Raw genomic sequence first — 20,701 nt, forward strand, 5'->3', positions numbered from 1 at the left:
TTGTGAATGATTAACCAATAATGTTTTACAAAGATTTAAACTCTAAAACTTTAAAACATTAAACAGAGACATCAAAGCCATTCTCCAATATGCTTGATTCCCATAGCTGCAGTGTGCGAGTTGTGCTTCGCCTGCGGCAGAGGTTTAGTTAATGGATCTGATATGTTGTCATCAGTTCCAATTTTGCTTATCTCGACTTCTTTTCTTTCAACGAACTCTCGTTGAAGGTGAAATCTACGAAGTACATGCTTGACTCTCTGGTGGTGTCTAGGCTCTTTTGCCTGTGCAATAGCTCCGTTATTATCACAATACAGGGCTATTGGTCCTTTAATGGAGGGGACTACACCGAGTTCACCTATGAACTTCCTTAGCCATATAGCTTCCTTTGTTGCTTCATGTGCAGCAATGTACTCCGCTTCAGTTGTAGAATCCGCAATGGTGCTTTGCTTAGCACTTTTCCAGCTTACTGCTCCTCCGTTGAGGCAGAAGACAAACCCAGACTGTGATCTAAAATCATCTTTGTCGGTTTGGAAACTTGCGTCCGTATAGCCTTTAACAATTAATTCATCATCTCCACCATAGACCAGGAAGTCATCTTTGTGCCTTTTCAGGTACTTCAGAATATTCTTGGCAGCAGTCCAATGCGCCTCTCCTGGGTCTGACTGGTATCTGCTCGTAGCACTGAGTGCGTACGCAACATCCGGGCGTGTACATATCATAGCATACATTATTGAACCAATCAATGATGCATATGGAATCCCATTCATTCGTCTACGCTCATCAAGTGTTTTTGGGCACTGAGTCTTGCTTAGAGTCATTCCATGAGACATGGGTAGGTAGCCTCGCTTGGAGTCCGCCATCTTGAACCTATCAAGCACCTTATTGATATAAGTGCTTTGACTAAGTCCAATCATCCTTTTAGATCTATCTCTGTAAATCTTGATGCCCAATATGTACTGTGCTTCTCCTAGATCCTTCATCGAAAAACATTTCCCAAGCCAAATCTTGACAGAGTTCAACATAGGAATGTCATTTCCGATAAGTAATATGTCGTCGACATATAATACTAGGAAAGCAATTTTGCTCCCACTGACCTTCTTGTATACACAAGATTCGTCTGCGTTCTTGATGAAACCAAAGTCACTGACTGCTTCATCAAAACGTATATTCCAGCTCCTGGATGCCTGCTTTAATCCGTAGATTGACTTCTTTAGCTTGCATACCTTTTTAGCATTCTTTGGATCCTCAAAACCTTCAGGCTGTGTCATAAACACAGTTTCTGTTAAAACGCCGTTTAAGAAAGTAGTTTTGACATCCATCTGCCATATTTCGTAATCGTAATATGCAGCGATTGCTAACATTATCCGAATAGACTTTAGCATTGCAACTGGTGAAAAGGTTTCATCGTAATCCACACCGTGGACTTGCCTGTAACCTTTTGCAACCAATCTAGCTTTGAAAACTTCAAGTTTCCCATCCTTGTCCTTTTTCAGTTTGAAAACCCATTTGCTTCCAATGGCTTGATAGCCATCTGGCAAATCGACCAAATCCCATACTTGGTTTTCAGACATGGAGTCTAATTCAGATTGCATGGCTTCTTGCCATTGCTTGGAGCTAGGGCTCGTCATAGCTTGTTTGTAAGTCGCAGGTTCATCACTTTCAAGTAATAGAACGTCATAGCTCTCGTTCGTCAAAATACCTAAGTACCTTTCCGGTTGAGATCTATATCTTTGCGATCTACGCGGGGTAACATTTCTAGATTGACCATGATTCTCACCAGATTCTTCTAAAGATCTCTGAGTTTCATCCTGAATGTCATCTTGAGCATTCTCTAGAGTTTGTTGTTCGACTCGAATTTCTTCGAGGTCTACTTTTCTCCCACTTGTCATTTTGGAAATGTGATCCTTCTCCAAAAAGACACCATCTCAAGCAACAAACACTTTGTTCTCAGATTTATTGTAGAAGTAATACCCCTTTGTTTCCTTTGGATAGCCCACAAGGATACATTTGTCAGATTTTGGATGAAGTTTGTCTGAAATTAATCGTTTGACGTATACTTCATATCCCCAAATCTTAAGAAAAGACACATTTGGAGGCTTTCCAAACCATAATTCGTATGGAGTCTTTTCGACAGCTTTAGACGGAGCTCTATTTATAGTGAGTGCAGCTGTATTTAGTGCATGTCCCCAAAATTCTAATGGAAGTTCGGCCTGACCCATCATTGACCTGACCATGTCTAGCAAGGTTCTGTTCCTCCGTTCCGACACACCGTTCCATTGTGGTGTTCCAGGAGGAGTCAACTCTGATAGAATTCCACATTCTTTCAGATGGTCATCAAATTCATAGCTCAGATATTCACCGCCTCTATCAGACCGCAGTGCCTTAATCTTCTTGCCTAATTGATTCTCTACTTCACTCTGAAATTCCTTGAATTTGTCAAAGGATTCAGACTTATGCTTCATTAGGTAGACATAACCATACCTACTGAAGTCATCAGTGAAAGTGATAAAGTAGCTGAAACCACCTCTAGCATTTGTACTCATTGGTCCACATACATCTGTATGGATTAAACCCAATAGTTCATTTGCTCTTTCTCCAACTTTAGAGAAAGGTTGCTTTGTCATTTTGCCAAGTAAACATGATTCGCATTTACCATAATCCTCTAAGTCAAATGGTTCTAGAATTCCTTCCTTTTGAAGACTTTCTAAGCGTTTCAAGTTTATATGGCCTAATCGACAATGCCACAGATAGGTGAGATCTGAATCATTCTTTTTGGCCTTTTTGGTATTTATGTTATATACTTGTTTGTCGTGATCTAATAAATAAAGTCCATTGACTAATCTAGCAGATCCATAAAACATCTCTTTAAAATAAAACGAACAACTATTGTCTTTTATTAAAAAGGAAAATCCCTTAGCATCTAAGCAAGAAACTGAAATGATGTTTTTAGTAAGACTTGGAACATGGAAACATTCTTCCAGTTCCAAAACTAGCCCGGAGGGCAACGACAAATAGTAAGTTCCTACAGCTAATGCAGCAATCCGTGCTCCATTTCCCACTCGTAGGTCGACTTCACCCTTGCTTAACTTTCTACTTCTTCTTAGTCCCTGTGGATTGGAACATAAGTGTGAGCCACAACCTGTATCTAATATCCAAGAAGTTGAATTAGCAAGTATACAGTCTATAACGAAAATACCTGAAGATGGAACGACTGTTCTGTTCTTCTGATCTTCCTTTAGCTTCAAGCAATCTCTCTTCCAATGCCCCTTCTTCTTGCAGTAGAAGCATTCGGATTCAGAAGTGGGTTGACTGACCTTCCTCTTTGCAGATTTGGCGCCAGTTTGCTTAGTTGGGCTGGCCTTGTTGCCACCTTTCTTAGCATTCCTCTTCTTTCCAGATTTCTTGAACTTGCCCCCACGCACCATAAGCACATCCTGCTTATCACTTTTGAGCGTCTTTTCAGCGGTCTTCAGCATACCATGAAGCTCAGTGAGCGTTTTGTCCAGACTATTCATACTGTAGTTCAGTTTGAACTGATCATACCCGCTATGAAGAGAATGGAGGATGGTGTCTATAGCCATTTCCTGAGAAAATTGCTGATCCAGCCGACTCATATTCTCAATGAGTCCAATCATTTTGAGAACATGTGGACTTACGGGCTCGCCTTTCTTAAGTTTGGTCTCAAGAATTTGCCTATGAGTCTCGAATCTTTCGACTCGAGCCAGATCTTGGAACATGTTCTTCAACTCACTGATGATTGTGAAAGCATCTGAGTTGATGAACGTTTTCTGCAGATCCGCACTCATGGTGGCGAGCATTAGACATTTCACATCCTTGTTGGCATCAATCCAACGATTGAGGGCTGCCTGAGTGACCCCGTCGCCTGCAGCTTCGGGCATCGCCTCATCTAGGACATACTCCTTTTCTTCCTGCATAAGAACTATTTGCAAGTTCCTTTGCCAGTCAAGGAAGTTTTTCCCGTTCAACTTCTCCTTTTCGAGAATTGATCGAATGTTGAATGAATTGTTGTTTGCCATATTAAAAACTACAATTGAAAAGAATAAACAAATAAATAACCATTCACAGTTTCTCTTAATAAACTTAAATTCTAGCATACATGCATAATTCAATGTTTATTAAGCATTTTATTCAAATTATGTGTTCCGGCAGGTGTGAATAAAATGATTCTAAGATCCTAAAATCATTGAAGAACTAAGCACAGTTTGTCGACTTAATCCTAGAACATCTTAGGTAAGCAAAAGCCTTTTGCTAATAGTCTAGAAACTATTCTTGGTTGATAGGTACGTCTAAGAACTTATTAGGTAAACCTATCGAATTTGCCACGACATAAAAGGACTCCTTACTTATATCGTTGAGTTTCACCAAAACTAACATGTACTCACAATTATTTGTGTACCTTGCCCCTTTAGGACCAATAAGTAACACCTCGCTGAGCGAAAACTATTACTAGATTGATGTAAAGGATATCCAAGCAAGTGTATATTTTGGCATGGCACCTTTTAACTCAATTTTTAAGTTTGGAACTTAAGGCTCTTACTATGTTGGTTAGATTTTAAGTGAACTAAAATCCTTAATCATGCAACATAATCAAGCTTTTGATCTCATGCATTTTAAGACATATTTAAAAGCAATAAATAACTTAAAACATGCATAAGATATTTGTGATCTAGTATGGCCCGACTTCATCTTGAAGCTTTAACTTCAAAGTCCGTCTTGAAAATCTCCGTGGGAGGCACCATTTTCTTCAAATAGGATAAGCTATAACTAATTACAACTATTTGATGGTACGCAGACCATATTTGAATTGAAAAATAACTTTGGTACTTCAGACCAATTACATTCAAATTAATGGTACGCAGACCATATTTTCTATCCTATTTGGGCCATACTAGTCACTTCATAACCTGCAAAACAGTACATATACAATATATACCATTCACCCATTCATTATCATGAATGGCCCACATAGCTGGTTAGTAAAACACATTATGCATCACGTAAACATTTGCAGCAATTAATCAAGGGCACCAATAATCTACCAATTATTCAGTCCTTATTAATTCTAATCAAGTTGTTTTAACCTTAAGGATTTGTAGACCTAATCAAGAGTTTATGACTAAAAAGCGCTCCCACTTAAACCAATAAATTCATATGCTTTACCAATTTTAAACATAAAAATGTATTTCTAGTCTAACCGGAAACATACAAATTTAATTAAAATTTAAAGCTCATATAAATTTATAATTGAATCCAAAAAGTTTAATTTAATTTCAGTCGTTATTTAAATTAATTCATGATTTTAATTTTAGTAAAATAATTAGAATAAATAACATTTATTATAATTACAATATTCAAAATTAAAATCCAAGAAAATAATTTAAATTATTAATTTTAAAATTAATTAAAATTACGTGAACTGAAATTTTCAAATTAAACATTCAAAACGATCTAATCGTAACGCAAACACCCTACGCATTGCACGCCCATGGGCCGCTCGCACACAGCCATCGCTGGCCATGTGCGCGCAGCCCATGCGCTCGTCGCATAGCTGCTGCATTTCCATCGCAAGCCATCGCACGCTGCGCGCGCGCCAGCGCTCGTCGCACGCGAGCCATCGCTCGCAGTGCGCGCGAGCCATCGCTCGCTGTGCGCGCGACATCGCTCGCTGGGCGCGCGACATCGCTCGCTGTGCGTGCGAGCCATCGCTCGTTGGGCGCGCGACATCGCTCGCTGGGAGTGCGACATCGCTCGCTGTGCGTGCGAGCCATCGCTCGCTGGGCGCGCGACATCGCTCGCTGGGCGCGCGACATCGCTCGCTGGGCGCGCGACATCGCTCGCTGGGCGCGCGACATCGCTCGCTGGGCGCGCGACATCGCTCGCTGTGCGTGCGAGCCATCGCTCGCTGGGCGCGCGACATCGCTCGCTGGGCGCGCGACATCGCTCGCTGTGCGCGCGAGCAACGCTGGGCGCAGCGCTCGTGGCACGCGAGCTTGCGCTCGCTGCGCGCGAGGCTGCGCGCTCTTGCGCGAGGCAGTGCGCGTTGTGGCGCAGCTCGCTTGCTGCCCACACGCGACTGCCTTGGCTCGCCCTTCGCCCATGCCCATTCGTCCATTGCTCGTGGCCCACGACATAAGGCAGGGATGCTGCCTTGTGCACGTGCACCATGCCTTGCTCATTGCATTCGTGCCGCACGGGCGACGAGCTCCCTTGCTCGTCGTCGCATGCCCGCACTATACAACACCCCTTAAGGGTAACACGAAGCGTCCATTGCTTTGTGCGTGCAAGTTATATGAACGAATCGCATAAAAAATTTAAAATTTATAAAATTAATGACAAATTAATAAATATTATTAATTTCATAATTTTAGGGCGAAAAATCGAAAATTTATTATCCAATTGATTTCCGATTGTTATGGATTCAAGTCTAGGTCATAAAAATTTAAAATTTGTCATAAATTTACAATTTTTATGGTGGTTTTTAATCATAGGTTTCTAATTAAATTATAATTAATTATGAAAATCAAATTAATTCTAAATTATTCTAATTTTCAACAAATTAATCATAATTACAAATTAGATTGCATAATTAACAAGGCTAGGCATTCAAACTTGTTAAACATATACAGTAGGTCAATCAAAAATTCAAGATTTATCAACAAGAATCGCAAATATTTAATTTAACATCTTAAATTTACGAAATTTTGCATTCGAAAAACTAAAACCTTCGAAAAGTCATAGTTAAGCTTCGAATTTGAGAATTCTGGGTTCGGCAGAAAAATACTATTTTTGTCAAAATTTTAGAATGCCTTTTACATGCGAAATTGACACAAAAATCATTCGATTTGGATGAGTAACGAAGAAACTGCCGAAAAACTGCGTACGTATAATTAAATAAACGCAATTTGCAATTAATTAACAATTACGAAAATTAATCACCCCTTTTAATTCTTGCAAATTTGTAATATTTAACCATGTTCATGCAATTTTAGATTATGAAAATAATAAGGGGCTCGTGATACCACTGTTAGGTTATGATACATATGATATTACATAAATCATGCGGAAACAACCATTAACCCAGGATTACATATTATTTACACATAATCATATAGCATAATTTAGATGCATACTCTTTGTTGCGTGCCCTCCCTAGCTGCGCCCGAACCGAACAAGAACAAGTCTTTAGGACTCCAAGTGTCGTCCCTCCGTAGATAGTCCACAGCACGTACGGATCCGCCTTAAGATTGACCAACTAGAATCGCCCTTAAGGTACTAGAATTTTCGGCACTTTTGAGCAAGATGTGTGGCTGAATTTTTCTCTCAAAAACTCACTTTGAATACTTTTAAACTCTTTATAAATTGTGAACCCAGGCCACATATTTATAGGGTTATGGAAAGGGAATTGGAATCCTATTCAGATACAAATTAATTAAACCTAGAATCCTACAAGAACTCTAATTTAATTAATTTATCAAATAGAATTAGGAATTTAATCATTAACCGAACTCTGCACGTTTTAGGAAACGTGCACGAACACAAACACTTACGCACACACACACGGCAGCCTCGATGGGCCGCCCATGCGTGCGTGCGAGCAGCAGCCCACGCAGCGAGGCCTGCGCGAGCCACAAGCCCACGCAAGCACCCGCGCGCGCTGCGCGCGCTGTGCGCGCTGCCACGGCCTGCTGGGCCTGGCCTTGCGCTGGGCCTGGCGTGGCTGTTTGTGTGGCGCGCTTCGCTTGCTGGGCGATGGCCTGGCTTCGTGCTGGGCCCTCGTCTGGCAGGCCTCGTCCGATGCTTATTCGTACGATACGCTTCCGATTAAATTTCCGATTCCGGAATTCATTTCCGATACGAACAATATTTAACATTTCCGATTCCGGAATTAATTTCCGTTTCGAACAAATATTTAATATTTCCGTTTCCGGAATTATTTTCCGATTCCGGTAATATTTCCGATTCTGAAAATATTTCCGTTTCCGGCAATATTTCCGATTCTGGTAATATTTCCATTTCCGATAATATTTTCCGATACGTACTATGTTTCCGTTTCCGGCAACATCTACGACTTGGATAATATTTATATTTCTGATACGATCCATATTTCCGTTTCCGGCAATATCATCGTTTTCGGAGTATTCATTTCTTGCCTGTGACGATCTCAGCTCCCACTGAAACCAAGATCCGTCGATTCCGAATATCCATAGATAGAGTATTTAATGCCATTAAATACTTGATCCGTTTACGTACTATTTGTGTGACCCTACGTGTTCAGTCAAGAGTAAGCTGTGGATTAATATCATTAATTCCACTTGAACTGAAGCGGCCTCTAGCTAGGCATTCAGCTCACTTGATCTCACTGAATTATTAACTTGTTAATTAATACTGAACCGCATTTATTAGACTTATCATAGAATGCATACTTGGACCAAGGGCATTATTTCCTTCAGCGCGCGCGCGCACGGAGAGCTCGGTCCAGCAGCGCTGCAGCCCACGGGTGGGCGTGCCAGCCTGCTGGCCTCGCTGGGCGTGGCCTTGCGATGCTTGCGGGCTGCCTTGCTGCCTTGCTGCGCGCGTGCTTTGCTAGGCGCAGGCCTGGCTTCGTGCTGGGCCTTGCGTCTAGCAAGCTCGTCCGATGTTCATTTCGTACGACGCGCTTCCGATTAATTTTCCGATTCCTGAATTCATTTCCGATTTGAACAATATTTAATATTTCCGATTTCGAAATTAATTTCCGGTTCGAACAAATATTTAATATTTTCGATTCCGGAATTATTTTACGATTCCGATAATACTTTCGATTCCGACAATATTTCCGTTTTCGGCAATATTTCCGATTACGACAATATTTCCATTTCCGATAATATTTTCCGATACATACCATGTTTCCTTTTCCGACAACATCTACGAATTGGATAATATTTATATTTTCGATACGATCCATATTTCCGTTTCTGGAGTATTCATAATTTGCCTTTTGACGATTTCAGCCCCCACTGGAACCGAGATCCGTCGATTTCGAATATCCATAAATGGAGTCTTTAGTTCACTTAAATACTTGATCCGTTCACGTACTATTTGTGTGACCCTACGGGTTCAGTCAAGAGTAAGCTGTGGATTAATATTATTAATTCCACTTGAACTGAAGCGACCTCTAGCTAGACATACAGTTCACTTGATCTCACTGAATTATTAAAATTAATACTGAACCGCGTTTATTAGACTTAGCATTGAATGCATACTTGGACCAAGGGCATTACTTCCTTCAGCTTGGTTAGACTTAACTTTGCTTGGTCAATGGAATGCGATGCATTGATTTGGCAAGGGATTGTGAGTCCTTGCGTCGTATGATTTCGATTGGATTTATTTTGATTGACTCTCTAGTATTTGGGTTGGTGCGGAAGCATGATTCATTGTCTTGTGAGTATTGAAAATTATTCAAGCTTGACATATTCAAGCATGTTCTTTTTAATTGTTCTAAACCATATTTTTAATATTTGGCTAAGCTAGGATTATGTTAATATTAACTATCTATGAGGCTCCACTCTTTTGTAGGTTAACAACAATCTGTACATATGTCCAGAATATGTTTCTGGTGGTTCTATTAATAAGATTCTCCGGGAGAACGGTGAGCTTGGAGAATCAGCTAAGCTCACAGGTTAATGTTCTAAAAGTTCTTGCTTTCATTTGCTTGTACTTCCTTGGTTATGTCAAATTTGTATAAGCTTTCTCTCATATGTGTATTATGTCAAATTTCTCTCATACGTGTATACATTTGTGTTTGTATAAATTTTGCTCATTTGTAAGAAGGGTGTAATGTATGAGAAGCATAGAAAGAGATGTGTAAGAAGCAATGTTGCTGCTTATTAAGTATATAGAGGATATGATGCTTGGAATATTGGCCAAGAGTTAGTTTTTTTTTTTTTGAAAAACTAGTCATTACTTTATTAACAGGAGTATATGGTGAAAATTTTAGATATCACAGGGGCATATGGTGAAAGAATGAAAGTTTATAACGACCACTTAACGGCAGAGTCCATCATGCAAGAAAATGAAACCTCTGGAGTATATGGTGAATACTTGAAACTACGAGGGAGTGAATAAAGTTAAATCTCGGGGGTATTTTATGAAAAAACCCGTTTTAATATAGTTAGTGAGAAATTTCTCAAACTTTTTTGAGGGATGAGTGGAGGATTGGAGGGTTGAATTTTTTAATATTTTTTTAAAAGTAGGAATATAAGTGAGTCCTTGATTAAATGAGAGAAATTATATAATAATATTAGTAAAACTACTCCCTCTGTCCCGGAATACTTGACCTGTTTTCCTTATCGGGTCGTCCCTTAATACTTGACCTGTTTCTAAAAATGAAAATATTCTAACAATATTATATTATTTCTCACTCCACCCCTATTAACCCACCAACCCCCTACTCCATACAAAATATAATTAAAAATTCAACCCCTACTCTCCCCCAACCCCATCTCTTAACCCACCTCCCACTAACTACATTAAAATAATACTCCACTATCAACTACTACCTATTAAATTAAATAAGTCAATTCAAGTCCCTTAAACTCTGTGCAGGTCAAACCGGGTCGAGTATTCCGGGACGGAGGGAGTATGTCATTTATAGAAACATGACAAGTATTAAGGAACGACTTTATTGTAAAGCGGAACGAGTATTAGGGGACGGAAGGAGTAACATTTGAAAATTAAAACCGACGTAAAAGACAAGCCCGAAATTTCCACGTCAGCATCTAATCATCTTTGACTTTCGAAGTTGAATTACACAGCGAGGATAAAGCTGTTAATCTTAATATATTAATAATTAATAAATAAATAACCCGATTTGCATGAGTATATAAGCAAATGTCAATCTCACATAAGAAACACCGAAATCACAAGAAATAAGCGGCGCCTCGACTCGACGTGATCTTTTAGTAGTTAACCATCAAACTTTCCCTTACCCTTAAACCTTTTTATTTCTGAAATCAAATCTCTCCATCTCATCCAAATATCTTTGTATTAATAATAATAATAATAGTCGTATTACGAAAGGATTCTTACCATTTTAAGAATTAGAGATTTTACCAAAGATTGATTATCCATTATTTTATTTTTATTTAATCAAATTGGTATTGGGGATAATGACGTCGGAAAAAGTTAGTTCGGATCTCTCCACGATTATGCCTAGGGTTCTCATTGTCTCTCGCCGTACTGTGCGCAAGAACAAGTTCGTCGACTTTGTCGGTTCGTTTTTTTCTCTTATTTTTTCCTTTTTAACAATTTAATTGATGTTTTATCGGTTGATTATGAATTGATTTTCATTTTCCAATTTTAGGAATGCTGTGTTTTTTTATTTCTTATATATGTTCGATGGTTATTTTGCGTGTTGAGGTGGGTTAGTTTGCGGTGGATTAGATAGTTTGTTTGGCCATATACTTGAGTTGTTTGATCTTGTATTGCTATTACTTGTAAGTTGTTACATCATCCACTGCTTCAATTTTTTTGTTTTGGTGACACTTAGGGATGCGAAAGAGTCTAAGCCAAGCCGTGTTTTAGTTTGTTTGAGCATTAGAAATTTAGAATATTTGTGTTCCTAATGTTGGAGCTTTGCTCGTATTTCGAGTTTGATTTAATAATAGCCTTGACCGGTATCAACCAAGTCTCACATTGCTAAATAAAACAAGTTGTCTTGAATATTAGCGTCTACCTAACTCCATCACAAAGCCTCACTATGGGACCAAAAATAAATTAAAACCGTTTGAATTACTCCCCCGTTTTTTTTTGTTTTTTGCGTTTGACATTTTACACGTTTATTAACGAATAATTGATGTGCATTGAGATTCCTGTATTTTTTTATTTAAACAAGGATAGTTATATTTATTTATAATGTTTACACTTTTTATAAAAAAATTTGATGAGAAAAATTTAATGTTCCAATAGAAAAGAGTGAGAGATTAGATAACCTAATGAATTTAATTGGTTAAAATAACCATTAGACACAATTTTTGATAGAGTATTAAAACTGATCATATAAAAAGAAAAAAGAAACGGAAGGAGTAGTTCTAAGGTGGACAATATCATACAAATGTCTGAGTTAAGAGTTAGTTTGTGCGGCCCAAACATAGATTGACAATCTGTAGGTCAACTTTGCCAACATGAAAATTGTCAAACACGGAATACTACTCGAAATATAATAGTGTTAATAGAAGTATTTGCAACCTCATAATTAGGTGGAGTTCTGATGTACATCCTCATAATGTTTATTTTTTGTGGTAGTACCTGCATATTATGAGGCGTAAACACGTTCTTCTAATTTTACATTAATACATTAATAAAATCAAGTAGTTTACTTAAAAAAATGTTCCTTCTCTTAACTTCCTACCATGGCCATAATTACTGTCGTACAGATATCATTGTTCGATCAGTTGTTTACATTATTTTTTCATGCTCGAACAAACTGGATAAATCATTTTCTTGGTGCAATCAAGTGTATAATAGAGTTATAAACTTCAAGCCCAATTGAACTCCCCATAACCCTTGAGTTATGAATAATTATGATCACTTGAGTTTGATAGATTGGTAAGGAAAACTAAGTTAAACTTAAGCACAAAATGGTTAAAGGACTGCTTGATTAATTTGTCAATTATTATACTTCATGTATTATTTTCTTGGGTAGTTAGGTGCGTTAAAAACATACTTTCTTTTATTGAAGTAAACACCATGTTCTGTAAGAAATTTAGTCTCAATTGGTCTTGTTTTAAGTTGTTGTTAAACACCACCTTAATTAAGAGTTTGCGATTTAGTTTTTGGTCGGTGATGGTGTTATTGAGAATTGTTTTCCCTATGAAACTCAACTGGTACATTATTTTTCTGAACAGGGGAATACCATCTAGACCTTATAGTAAGCTATGGAGCAGTCCCGGTAATTGTCCCAAGAGTTAGTGGTGTTTCTGCGCTACTTGAAAGCTTTGAGCCAATCCATGGAGTACTTCTATGCGAAGGCGAAGATATAGATCCCTCTCACTATGAATCCGAGTTATCAAACTTCACAGCTGAAGAACTGGAAGAGATAAGACGAGTACACGCAAGCGACACAACCATCGATCAAGAGAAAGACTCAATCGAGCTAGCCCTTGCAAAACTTTGTCTTGAAAGGAACATACCTTACTTAGGAATATGCAGGGGATCACAAGTCCTAAACGTAGCTTGTGGTGGTACTCTTTACCAAGATGTAGAGAAAGAACTCCCTAAGAAATTCCCTGATTGCCAAAGAGTATCCCATATTAATTATGATGACTATGATGGTCATAGGCACGCGGTGAAGGTGGTGGAGAATACACCTATACATGATTGGTTTAAGGAATCTTTGGATGAGAATAGCATGGAGATTTTAGTTAATAGCTATCATCATCAAGGTGTTAAAAAGTTGGCTCAGAGATTTGTGCCTATGGCTTTTGCTCCTGATGGTTTGACTGAAGGCTTCTACGATCCTGATGCTTATAATCCAGAAGAGGGAAAATTTATTATGGGATTGCAATTTCATCCAGAGCGAATGCGACATCCTTGCTCCGAAGAATTTGATTACCCTGGTTGTCCTTTTGCTTATAAGGTAATTAATCTTAGCTACTGTTTTCTGTTTTCATCTTGTTCTTGTAGTATATAATGAAATGAATATACTTTGTAAACATAATTTTTATTTCAACTGATAAGTTATTTGATGGTCTGCAGGAATTTGTCAAGGCTGTAATAGCTTATCAGAAGAAGCTAAGCAGTCAATCAAGCGTGCCAAAGGGTCCAAAGCTTAATAAAGAGCAGGAGACCAAGAGAAGAATGATAGTCAAAAGCTTCTCAATTGCAAAGGACATGTATATAGCAGGACGGAGCTCTACTGTTTCTGTTAAGGAATCAGAACTTGAACCAGGCGCGGTTTTCCTTGAGGTACGTATATGTAATGCTAGCTAGCTAGCTGCAATATATCTTCAAGCTCTCAGTAGTGTAGTACTGGCTATTACTAATCGTATATTAACATAAATACAATGAAAATGGAAATGAACAGGAAAATACAGCGTTCAGTGTATTGAGTTTACAGCAGGAACACAGGCTAAGGCAGATGGGAGCAACTGTGAGGAATGGTTATAGTTATAAGAAGTTGAAGATGAAGGATGAGAGAGAGAAAGTGACAAGGTCTATTATAGGGAAAATGTCAATAGAACAGTTAACAGATATGATGTCCTTTTACTACATGATGGGCCAGATTTGTTCTGAGGTTTTGGAGACTAAGCTCAAAACACCTTGAATTGCTCCATAACAATCATAAATCTATAGATTCTTACTTAGTTCAGGACATGTAATTTTTTATTTATTTTTTTCTTAAGGGCCAAGTCTCGAATTTCATGATTGCTATTTTGAATTACTTCGTGCCTAGTCTCGAGTAATCATAAATCTATCCCAAAGATGGAGAATTTGACAATATAAACTATTTTTTCAAAAATCTTTATAACATAAGATTAGAATCTAATATCTAATATAGTATATATAGATAAAGGAGGCATATTTGCTGAATTATTAGAGCTTCACGTAGGAAATCTAATGGTTTCTGCCAATACAAAATAATATTTCTAATTTATTTTTGAATTAAAAAAATCGAGTGCCACGTAGATAATTAATTGGGTGCAACATAGATATTTAGATTAATATATATACATTTTCTCTTATCCTACTTTCATTAATTTCACTTTCTCTTTTTTGTTTTTTTCTTTTTACTTCCTGCTCTTTTCTGGTTTGATTGGTGACAATGACGATCTCCTACGACGATTCATGTTAGCCGACCCCAAATCATTTTGGGGCTAAGGCTTTGTTGTTGTTGTTGTTTACATACAACTTAACCCAAAATCAAACACTATAATAATTAAAAAATAAATGTAAAATAAAATTTATCAAAATCAATTACTAATCTAAAATAAATTTCAATCCAAAAGCAAACATTAATTCAATATTAGAGCGTAATGTAAGAAATCTAATTGTTTCGGCCAATAAAAAATAAGACTTCAAAATTAGTTTTGAATTTAAAAAAGCCGAGTTCCACTTAGATAAATAATTAGGTGCCACGTAGATATTTTTATTAATTAATTATTAATATTACGCATATACAATTTCATTCAAAATCAAACATTATAATAATTAAAAAATGAATCTAAAATGAAATTCAATCCAAAATAAAAAACCAATATAATATAATCTAATATATATGTATATATATATATATATATATATATATATATATATATATATATATATATATATATATATATATATATATATAGAGAGAGAGAGAGAATTGGGATCTGGTGAGAATCACCCCTTAAGATGAGGATTGAGAACTAATCTCAGCCCTTAGATCAATTGAATCAACGACCCACATCTCGCCCGACCAAATCAAAAAACAAGGGCAATATAGTAATTTCAGCGCTTATGAATGACCTCCCCTTTTTTTCCCAATTTTCAGAATTTCTTTCTCTCTCTTCCTCCCCTTTTCTCTCTCCTTCAGCAAATCCTCTGTATAGCTTCGATTCACATCTCCATCTTCTCCAACATCTTCGATTATCGTCCTGCAATTCCTTCATATTCTTTGCGATTTTTCGTCTCTCTCAATTCACGCAAGCAGGTAGTTTTTATTTTTTTTCAATTTGTTTTCATTTGTTGTATTTTTATTAGGGCTCGAATTATTGTTGATTTTTTAATTAAGGTTTCGATTGATTCTTTTTATGTTTTACATGTTCAAATTAGGTTATTTTCAAATTGCGAATTTGTTGTTCGTTTTTGCGTCTTCGATTGCTACAATTAAGGATTTCATATTGCTATTTTGTTTTAGTTTTAGCGATTTTAATTACTAATTGAAAGAATTAGGTTTTCTTATTTGATTAAATTTTTGTACTTTAATCTAATAAGGGTTGAGTTCTTTGATGAGTTGTTCAGTTCTAGCATCATCAACCAAATGATACTATATGTTTCCCACTTATATCTCATGTTGAGTTCTAACATCATCAACCAAATGATACTATCTGTTTCAAACTTATATCTCATGTTGAGTTCTTTTATAGGTTTACTAATCGGGGTCTTGTTTAAATTGTTTATGATTATTGTCGTTGCATCATACGTGTGGTACAACATCTATATATTGTAAAAGTATCCATTGTTATGCTACTTGATGCTTACAATGATCAGATATATTCTGAAACTTATTTTGTTATCTGCAGTTTGGTTGGGGTAATGCTATTATGATATCAAGATGTTCTGAAATTTATTTTTTCCTTTCACCTTCCACTCAGCAAATGCCTCTGGGCATCTGATACTCCCAGTGGGTCGAATTGAAGCTGCCATCTAGGTACAGAGGTTCAATGATCTCACCTAAAGGCCCATCTTCAACCAGCAAACTTCGACTGCACCCATAAGGATGACTTGGCAAACTCAGATGGCCAAGATGCTTTGTGCGTGGATCAAGCTTGAATTTCCCAAGTAGTTGAGACCACTGTCACTTAAACTTCGCGAGGTTTTTCAGTCAGTTGATAATCCTGATGATGTGTCCCATCCATAGTCTACGGGTTGAGGTAAGATAGGGTACACCAAAGAATGGACCTTGTTACTTGACAAGACCTGGGCCGTAGCATGCTCTTACTTGAAATGATTTTGCTATTGCTTTGAACAACAACTTATATGGTTCTAGTTTTGAGTTCCAACCTCCAAGGGGTGCCTTCCTCCAAATGGGGCTGAGAAATTCATGGTTGTCAATGGTTTACAGTTTTTAAAGGGGATTTTTTCGTTGGGATTGGAATATTTATTTGGTGATTGTTGTGCTACTAAGCTGACGCGTTATATGTCATTCAGGGAGATCTAGTATTCTATTCTATGTGCTATGTGCTATGTGGATATGAGAATATGAATCACATACTATCTATTTGGCCAATCAGTGAATGTGTTAAGGAACTTTTCGTCTTCCTAAGTGTTGTTCCTGCTCAGGGATTTAGAGGGATTTAGTCTACTTTTAGGGGGATTAAGTTTACTTTCGCTCAATTCAGTTACTTTATCTGTTTGTGTCAACACACCACGTTATGATGGGTTATGTGTGGTGCTTAGTCTGTTATGTTAAGATAGGTTCCTGAATGATGGGTTGGTTTTGTGGCCTCTGTTGGAGTTTCTTAACTAGTTTTGCATTTCTTTCTTCTTTACTTCTGTGAGGGGGTCGAAAAAGCACGAGGATAATGCATGACCTCGTCCCTCGTGGGCGTGACGTCGTCAGATCAAGTGTAGTTAGATTTCCTGTGAGTTTACACCCAATCGACTAGTAATATAGGAGTCGCCATTCAGTTTTTAACGACAATGAGAAAAAATGACAAAACCCGGTTATCGTGACATAAAGGGAGTGCAATTATGTTCGACCACGACAGCCATAAGTTCCCTTGTGATCCCTGGTGTGGGGATCGCTCAACGTACGCCCGCAGGGCAGAGATTGAGAGTTCGGGGGACTGTAACTACCGAGTGGAGTGCTCATCGATAACTCAAGAGGCAGGTTATCCTTACTAGCTCAGCATAAATAATTGAAGGGACATGCGTTAAACTATTAAACTATTCTGAGTTGATTTTAGCAATATGCAACACATAATACTAAATCGATCGTGATTATCTTATTTTGATTGATTTAAGGTACCTAGCATGATAATTCAATTGTCCAGGGTATTATCTTATTAGGCGTGATAAATCAATCAAGTTAATAGTTTGACAATTTTATAAAAGGGTGATGAAAGCGATTAAATCATATGAGGGACACATTACAACGCACCCTTGAGAGGTGCGTCACGGTTCTCAGAAAACTAACCACTTGGCTTTGCTATTTCTCCTTTTATTTAACGAATCTCGGGTTTCTGAGCAGTGTTTCAGTATTTAGGCTTAATTCATCAGCTACAAGGGACAGGATGCGTTCTGTTCGACTTTTGGGTCGATTGCGACAGAACGCGGGATCAATTTCGCAGCGTGAGGCTAGGTGTAACACCCCGTATTTTTAAACCTCATTTATTAATCTGTAATTATGATTATTATCGTAATGACGTCCTTAATTTTTGTTTTTTTTACCGATCTATTTTAATTATCTTATTATGTCTATTCTTTTTATTATGACATAATATGAATTATTGGAGCCCAAGCTTTTATTAACCGTGAGTTTTGTCTTCCCATCTCTCTTTAAGACCAAGTGTTGATGCCAAAAATCTGAATTTCATTCTTTAATATGGAATTACATTATTGCCCTTATTGCTCTAAAAACAAGAAAGCCTCTTTTATTCTCCTCCTTTTATACGTGTAAATGGAGACTTATGACAAGCAAGCTTTTGACTTCTCTTGTTCCCCTGTATCAGTCCAAATACATGAAATTACAAAACCTCAAATTTCTTCTTCCTTTTTCTTCCATACGTGTAAGTTGAGGCATTTTTTAGAGTGACAAATGTTCAAATACTTCTTTCTCTTTTCACGACTCATCTGTGTAAATAATACCTATAAATAGCTTCTTCTTTTCGGTTGTTTGCAACACCAAAACAAGCTCAAACATGAGATAAAATCCATTATTATACACATTTTAAGCTAACCTTTCTGATTTCTTTTCTCTATTATTTCGGTTCTTCGATTCAACCATTAATTTTGCTACCCAATTTCTCTCTCCCCTGGTTGACCACCGCGGCTCAGCCTTACTAGCCACCGTGCCACCACCGGGTTCCAGCATCTTGCTTCCTGCTGCCACCCAGACACCCTCTTGTTGCTTCACCGTTGAAGGGACGGAGCTACCGCCTCTGTTCTTCTATCCTTCGTTGCTTTTTTTTCCATCTGATACATTTTCATCTTATGTAAAAAGTGTCCCATAGGTTTTAGGAGTTTATTAAAATAAGTGGGCCTTGATGATTCATTGATTTGTCAATGGAGTTAAAACATTTGTGGGCTTTGATCAGAATATTACTAAAGACAAAGTAAGCATTTATAGGCTTTAAGTTGCATTGATATTTAATTGAAGATTACTAATTACCAAATTACTAATGTTTATTATGGCTGAATATAATACCGAGGCTCTTGGAGTCAATGGGGAGTACAATGACGTTGAGTGTACTTTGGGCTTAAGTACTGAAGGAGTAATACGATCATTAAGGAAATTGGTTAATGGTTGAGGTAATTTTTATGTCCAGCACTTATGTAGATGCCCGTATAATATTTTAAGGTGTAATTATTATGTCTAGCATTTTATTCTACATGTCCATATACGTTATGTAATTTTTATGTCCAGCAATTATATATATGCCCGTATGTGAAAATATATTATGTTTATGTTCAGCATTTAGGTTTTATATGCCCGTATATAAAATGTGTGATTATATGATTATTATGTTTTTATGTGCTAAATGATATGATATGATGTACATTTATGATTTTGACCATGATGATATTTTAAAATATCGTATTATTATATGATGTTATTGTTCGGGAATAATGATGATATTTATAAAGTTATTATAAAAGAAATACGATGTTGCTTTTGTCGGCCTGGAAAAGTGAACTGAACTAGTAAATGGGCAAGTTACAGGTAGAGGCCATGTTAAAGTTAAAGTTAAATGGGAAACAGTTTCCCCCTGAAAAGATGTAAGAAAAGTCCCGCCAAAGCCTGTACTTGCCAATGAGCTGTAAAGGAAATGATTCCTTGCCGACACAGTTTTCAAGATAACGGGATTAAGTTAGTTGTTTCCGAACAATAAATGCTAATGATTGATATGTGCCAAATGATTTTCAAAATAAAACCGTTTTGACGGCCCGAAGTAATATTACTGAGTTTTCCACTCATTTTTGTATTTTCTGTGTTTTTCCTGTTTTCTATTTTTATGACGGTGTACAGGTTCGATTAAGGAGCTCAAGTTGCTCAAGTCAAAGTTATTACTGGAGTTGGTAATTTATTATGGGGATATCGAGATGAGAATTATTTATTAAGGAAATCCTGTTATTGAGGTTGTTATAAGAATATTGATTTATATTTATTTTATGGGAAAATTGTATTATTTATGGAATGTTTTTAAGGATTATTTTATTTGTGGGCCCATATCCACAGGTCCCCGGATTAATTATGCCTAATTCCGCTGCTAATGATCAGTTAAGTACGGTTTATTAGCGATAAATAAGGAGCCGAAAACTCAGGGAGTTACACTAGGCTTAAGGCTAGAGTCAATACTCAGGTTATGGAATTGTGTGTTGTGTTTTTTTCTTCACGTCGGTTTTGAGGCTGTATTAATAGGGAAAGAGTTTGTGGAAAGATAGATCTTTAGAATCCGAATCCAAAAAGAATTCGGAGACGACACGTCCCCAGGTATTTTCAGCGCCCACGGCTGGGCGCCGAAGATTTCAGCGCCCAGACCCAGACGTTGAAAATAGGATCTGAGCCGAGCCTTTTTGTCAGATTTGGACTTTTAAACACAGAGCTTTTGAGACTTATCCGAGTTTCTTAGTGCGTATCAACTTATGACGGAATGCGTCTGGGCCCGTTACGAACTCTAGGTTCGTTAGGAATTTAATTAATACGTAACTCTTATTTCCGAATTATAGCAGGAATAAAATTCCTTTTGCCAATTCTATCTCTTTTAGGACTTATGTT

The 20,701-nt window shown here is 37.4% G+C and overlaps 1 protein-coding gene and 1 long non-coding RNA gene across 2 annotated transcripts; both read left to right on the top strand.

Annotated features, from left to right (window-relative positions):
• Nucleotides 1–10,905: 10,905 nt before the first annotated feature.
• On the top strand, nucleotides 10,906–14,583 carry LOC110801049 (putative glutamine amidotransferase GAT1_2.1). The gene is made up of 4 exons (XM_022006364.2): nucleotides 10,906–11,271; nucleotides 12,906–13,636; nucleotides 13,756–13,965; nucleotides 14,084–14,583. Exons 1-4 carry the CDS (start codon nucleotides 11,169–11,171, stop codon nucleotides 14,321–14,323), a joined length of 1,284 nt encoding a protein of 427 aa, XP_021862056.1. The 5' UTR covers nucleotides 10,906–11,168; the 3' UTR covers nucleotides 14,324–14,583.
• Nucleotides 14,584–18,079: 3,496 nt separating this feature from the next.
• Nucleotides 18,080–20,111, top strand: LOC130469183 (uncharacterized). Its single transcript, XR_008929550.1, has 2 exons — nucleotides 18,080–19,233; nucleotides 19,952–20,111. It is a non-coding gene; the product is annotated as an uncharacterized lncRNA (long non-coding RNA).
• The last annotated feature ends 590 nt before the right edge of the window (nucleotides 20,112–20,701 follow it).

This window comes from Spinacia oleracea, chromosome 3 (assembly GCF_020520425.1).
Source record: "Spinacia oleracea cultivar Varoflay chromosome 3, BTI_SOV_V1, whole genome shotgun sequence".
Lineage (NCBI taxonomy): Eukaryota > Viridiplantae > Streptophyta > Magnoliopsida > Caryophyllales > Amaranthaceae > Spinacia > Spinacia oleracea.

What these genes read in the sequence shown, in the direction of transcription:
- LOC110801049 (XM_022006364.2), top strand. Translation starts at nt 11,169, where the DNA reads ATGACGTCGGAAAAAGTTAGTTCGGATCTCTCCACGATTATGCCTAGG. An exon ending in CAAGTTCGTCGACTTTGTCG is followed by an intron (nt 11,272 to 12,905) that starts GTTCGTTTTTTT and finishes TTTTCTGAACAG; the next exon opens with GGGAATACCATCTAGACCTT. An exon ending in CAGGCGCGGTTTTCCTTGAG is followed by an intron (nt 13,966 to 14,083) that starts GTACGTATATGT and finishes GGAAATGAACAG; the next exon opens with GAAAATACAGCGTTCAGTGT.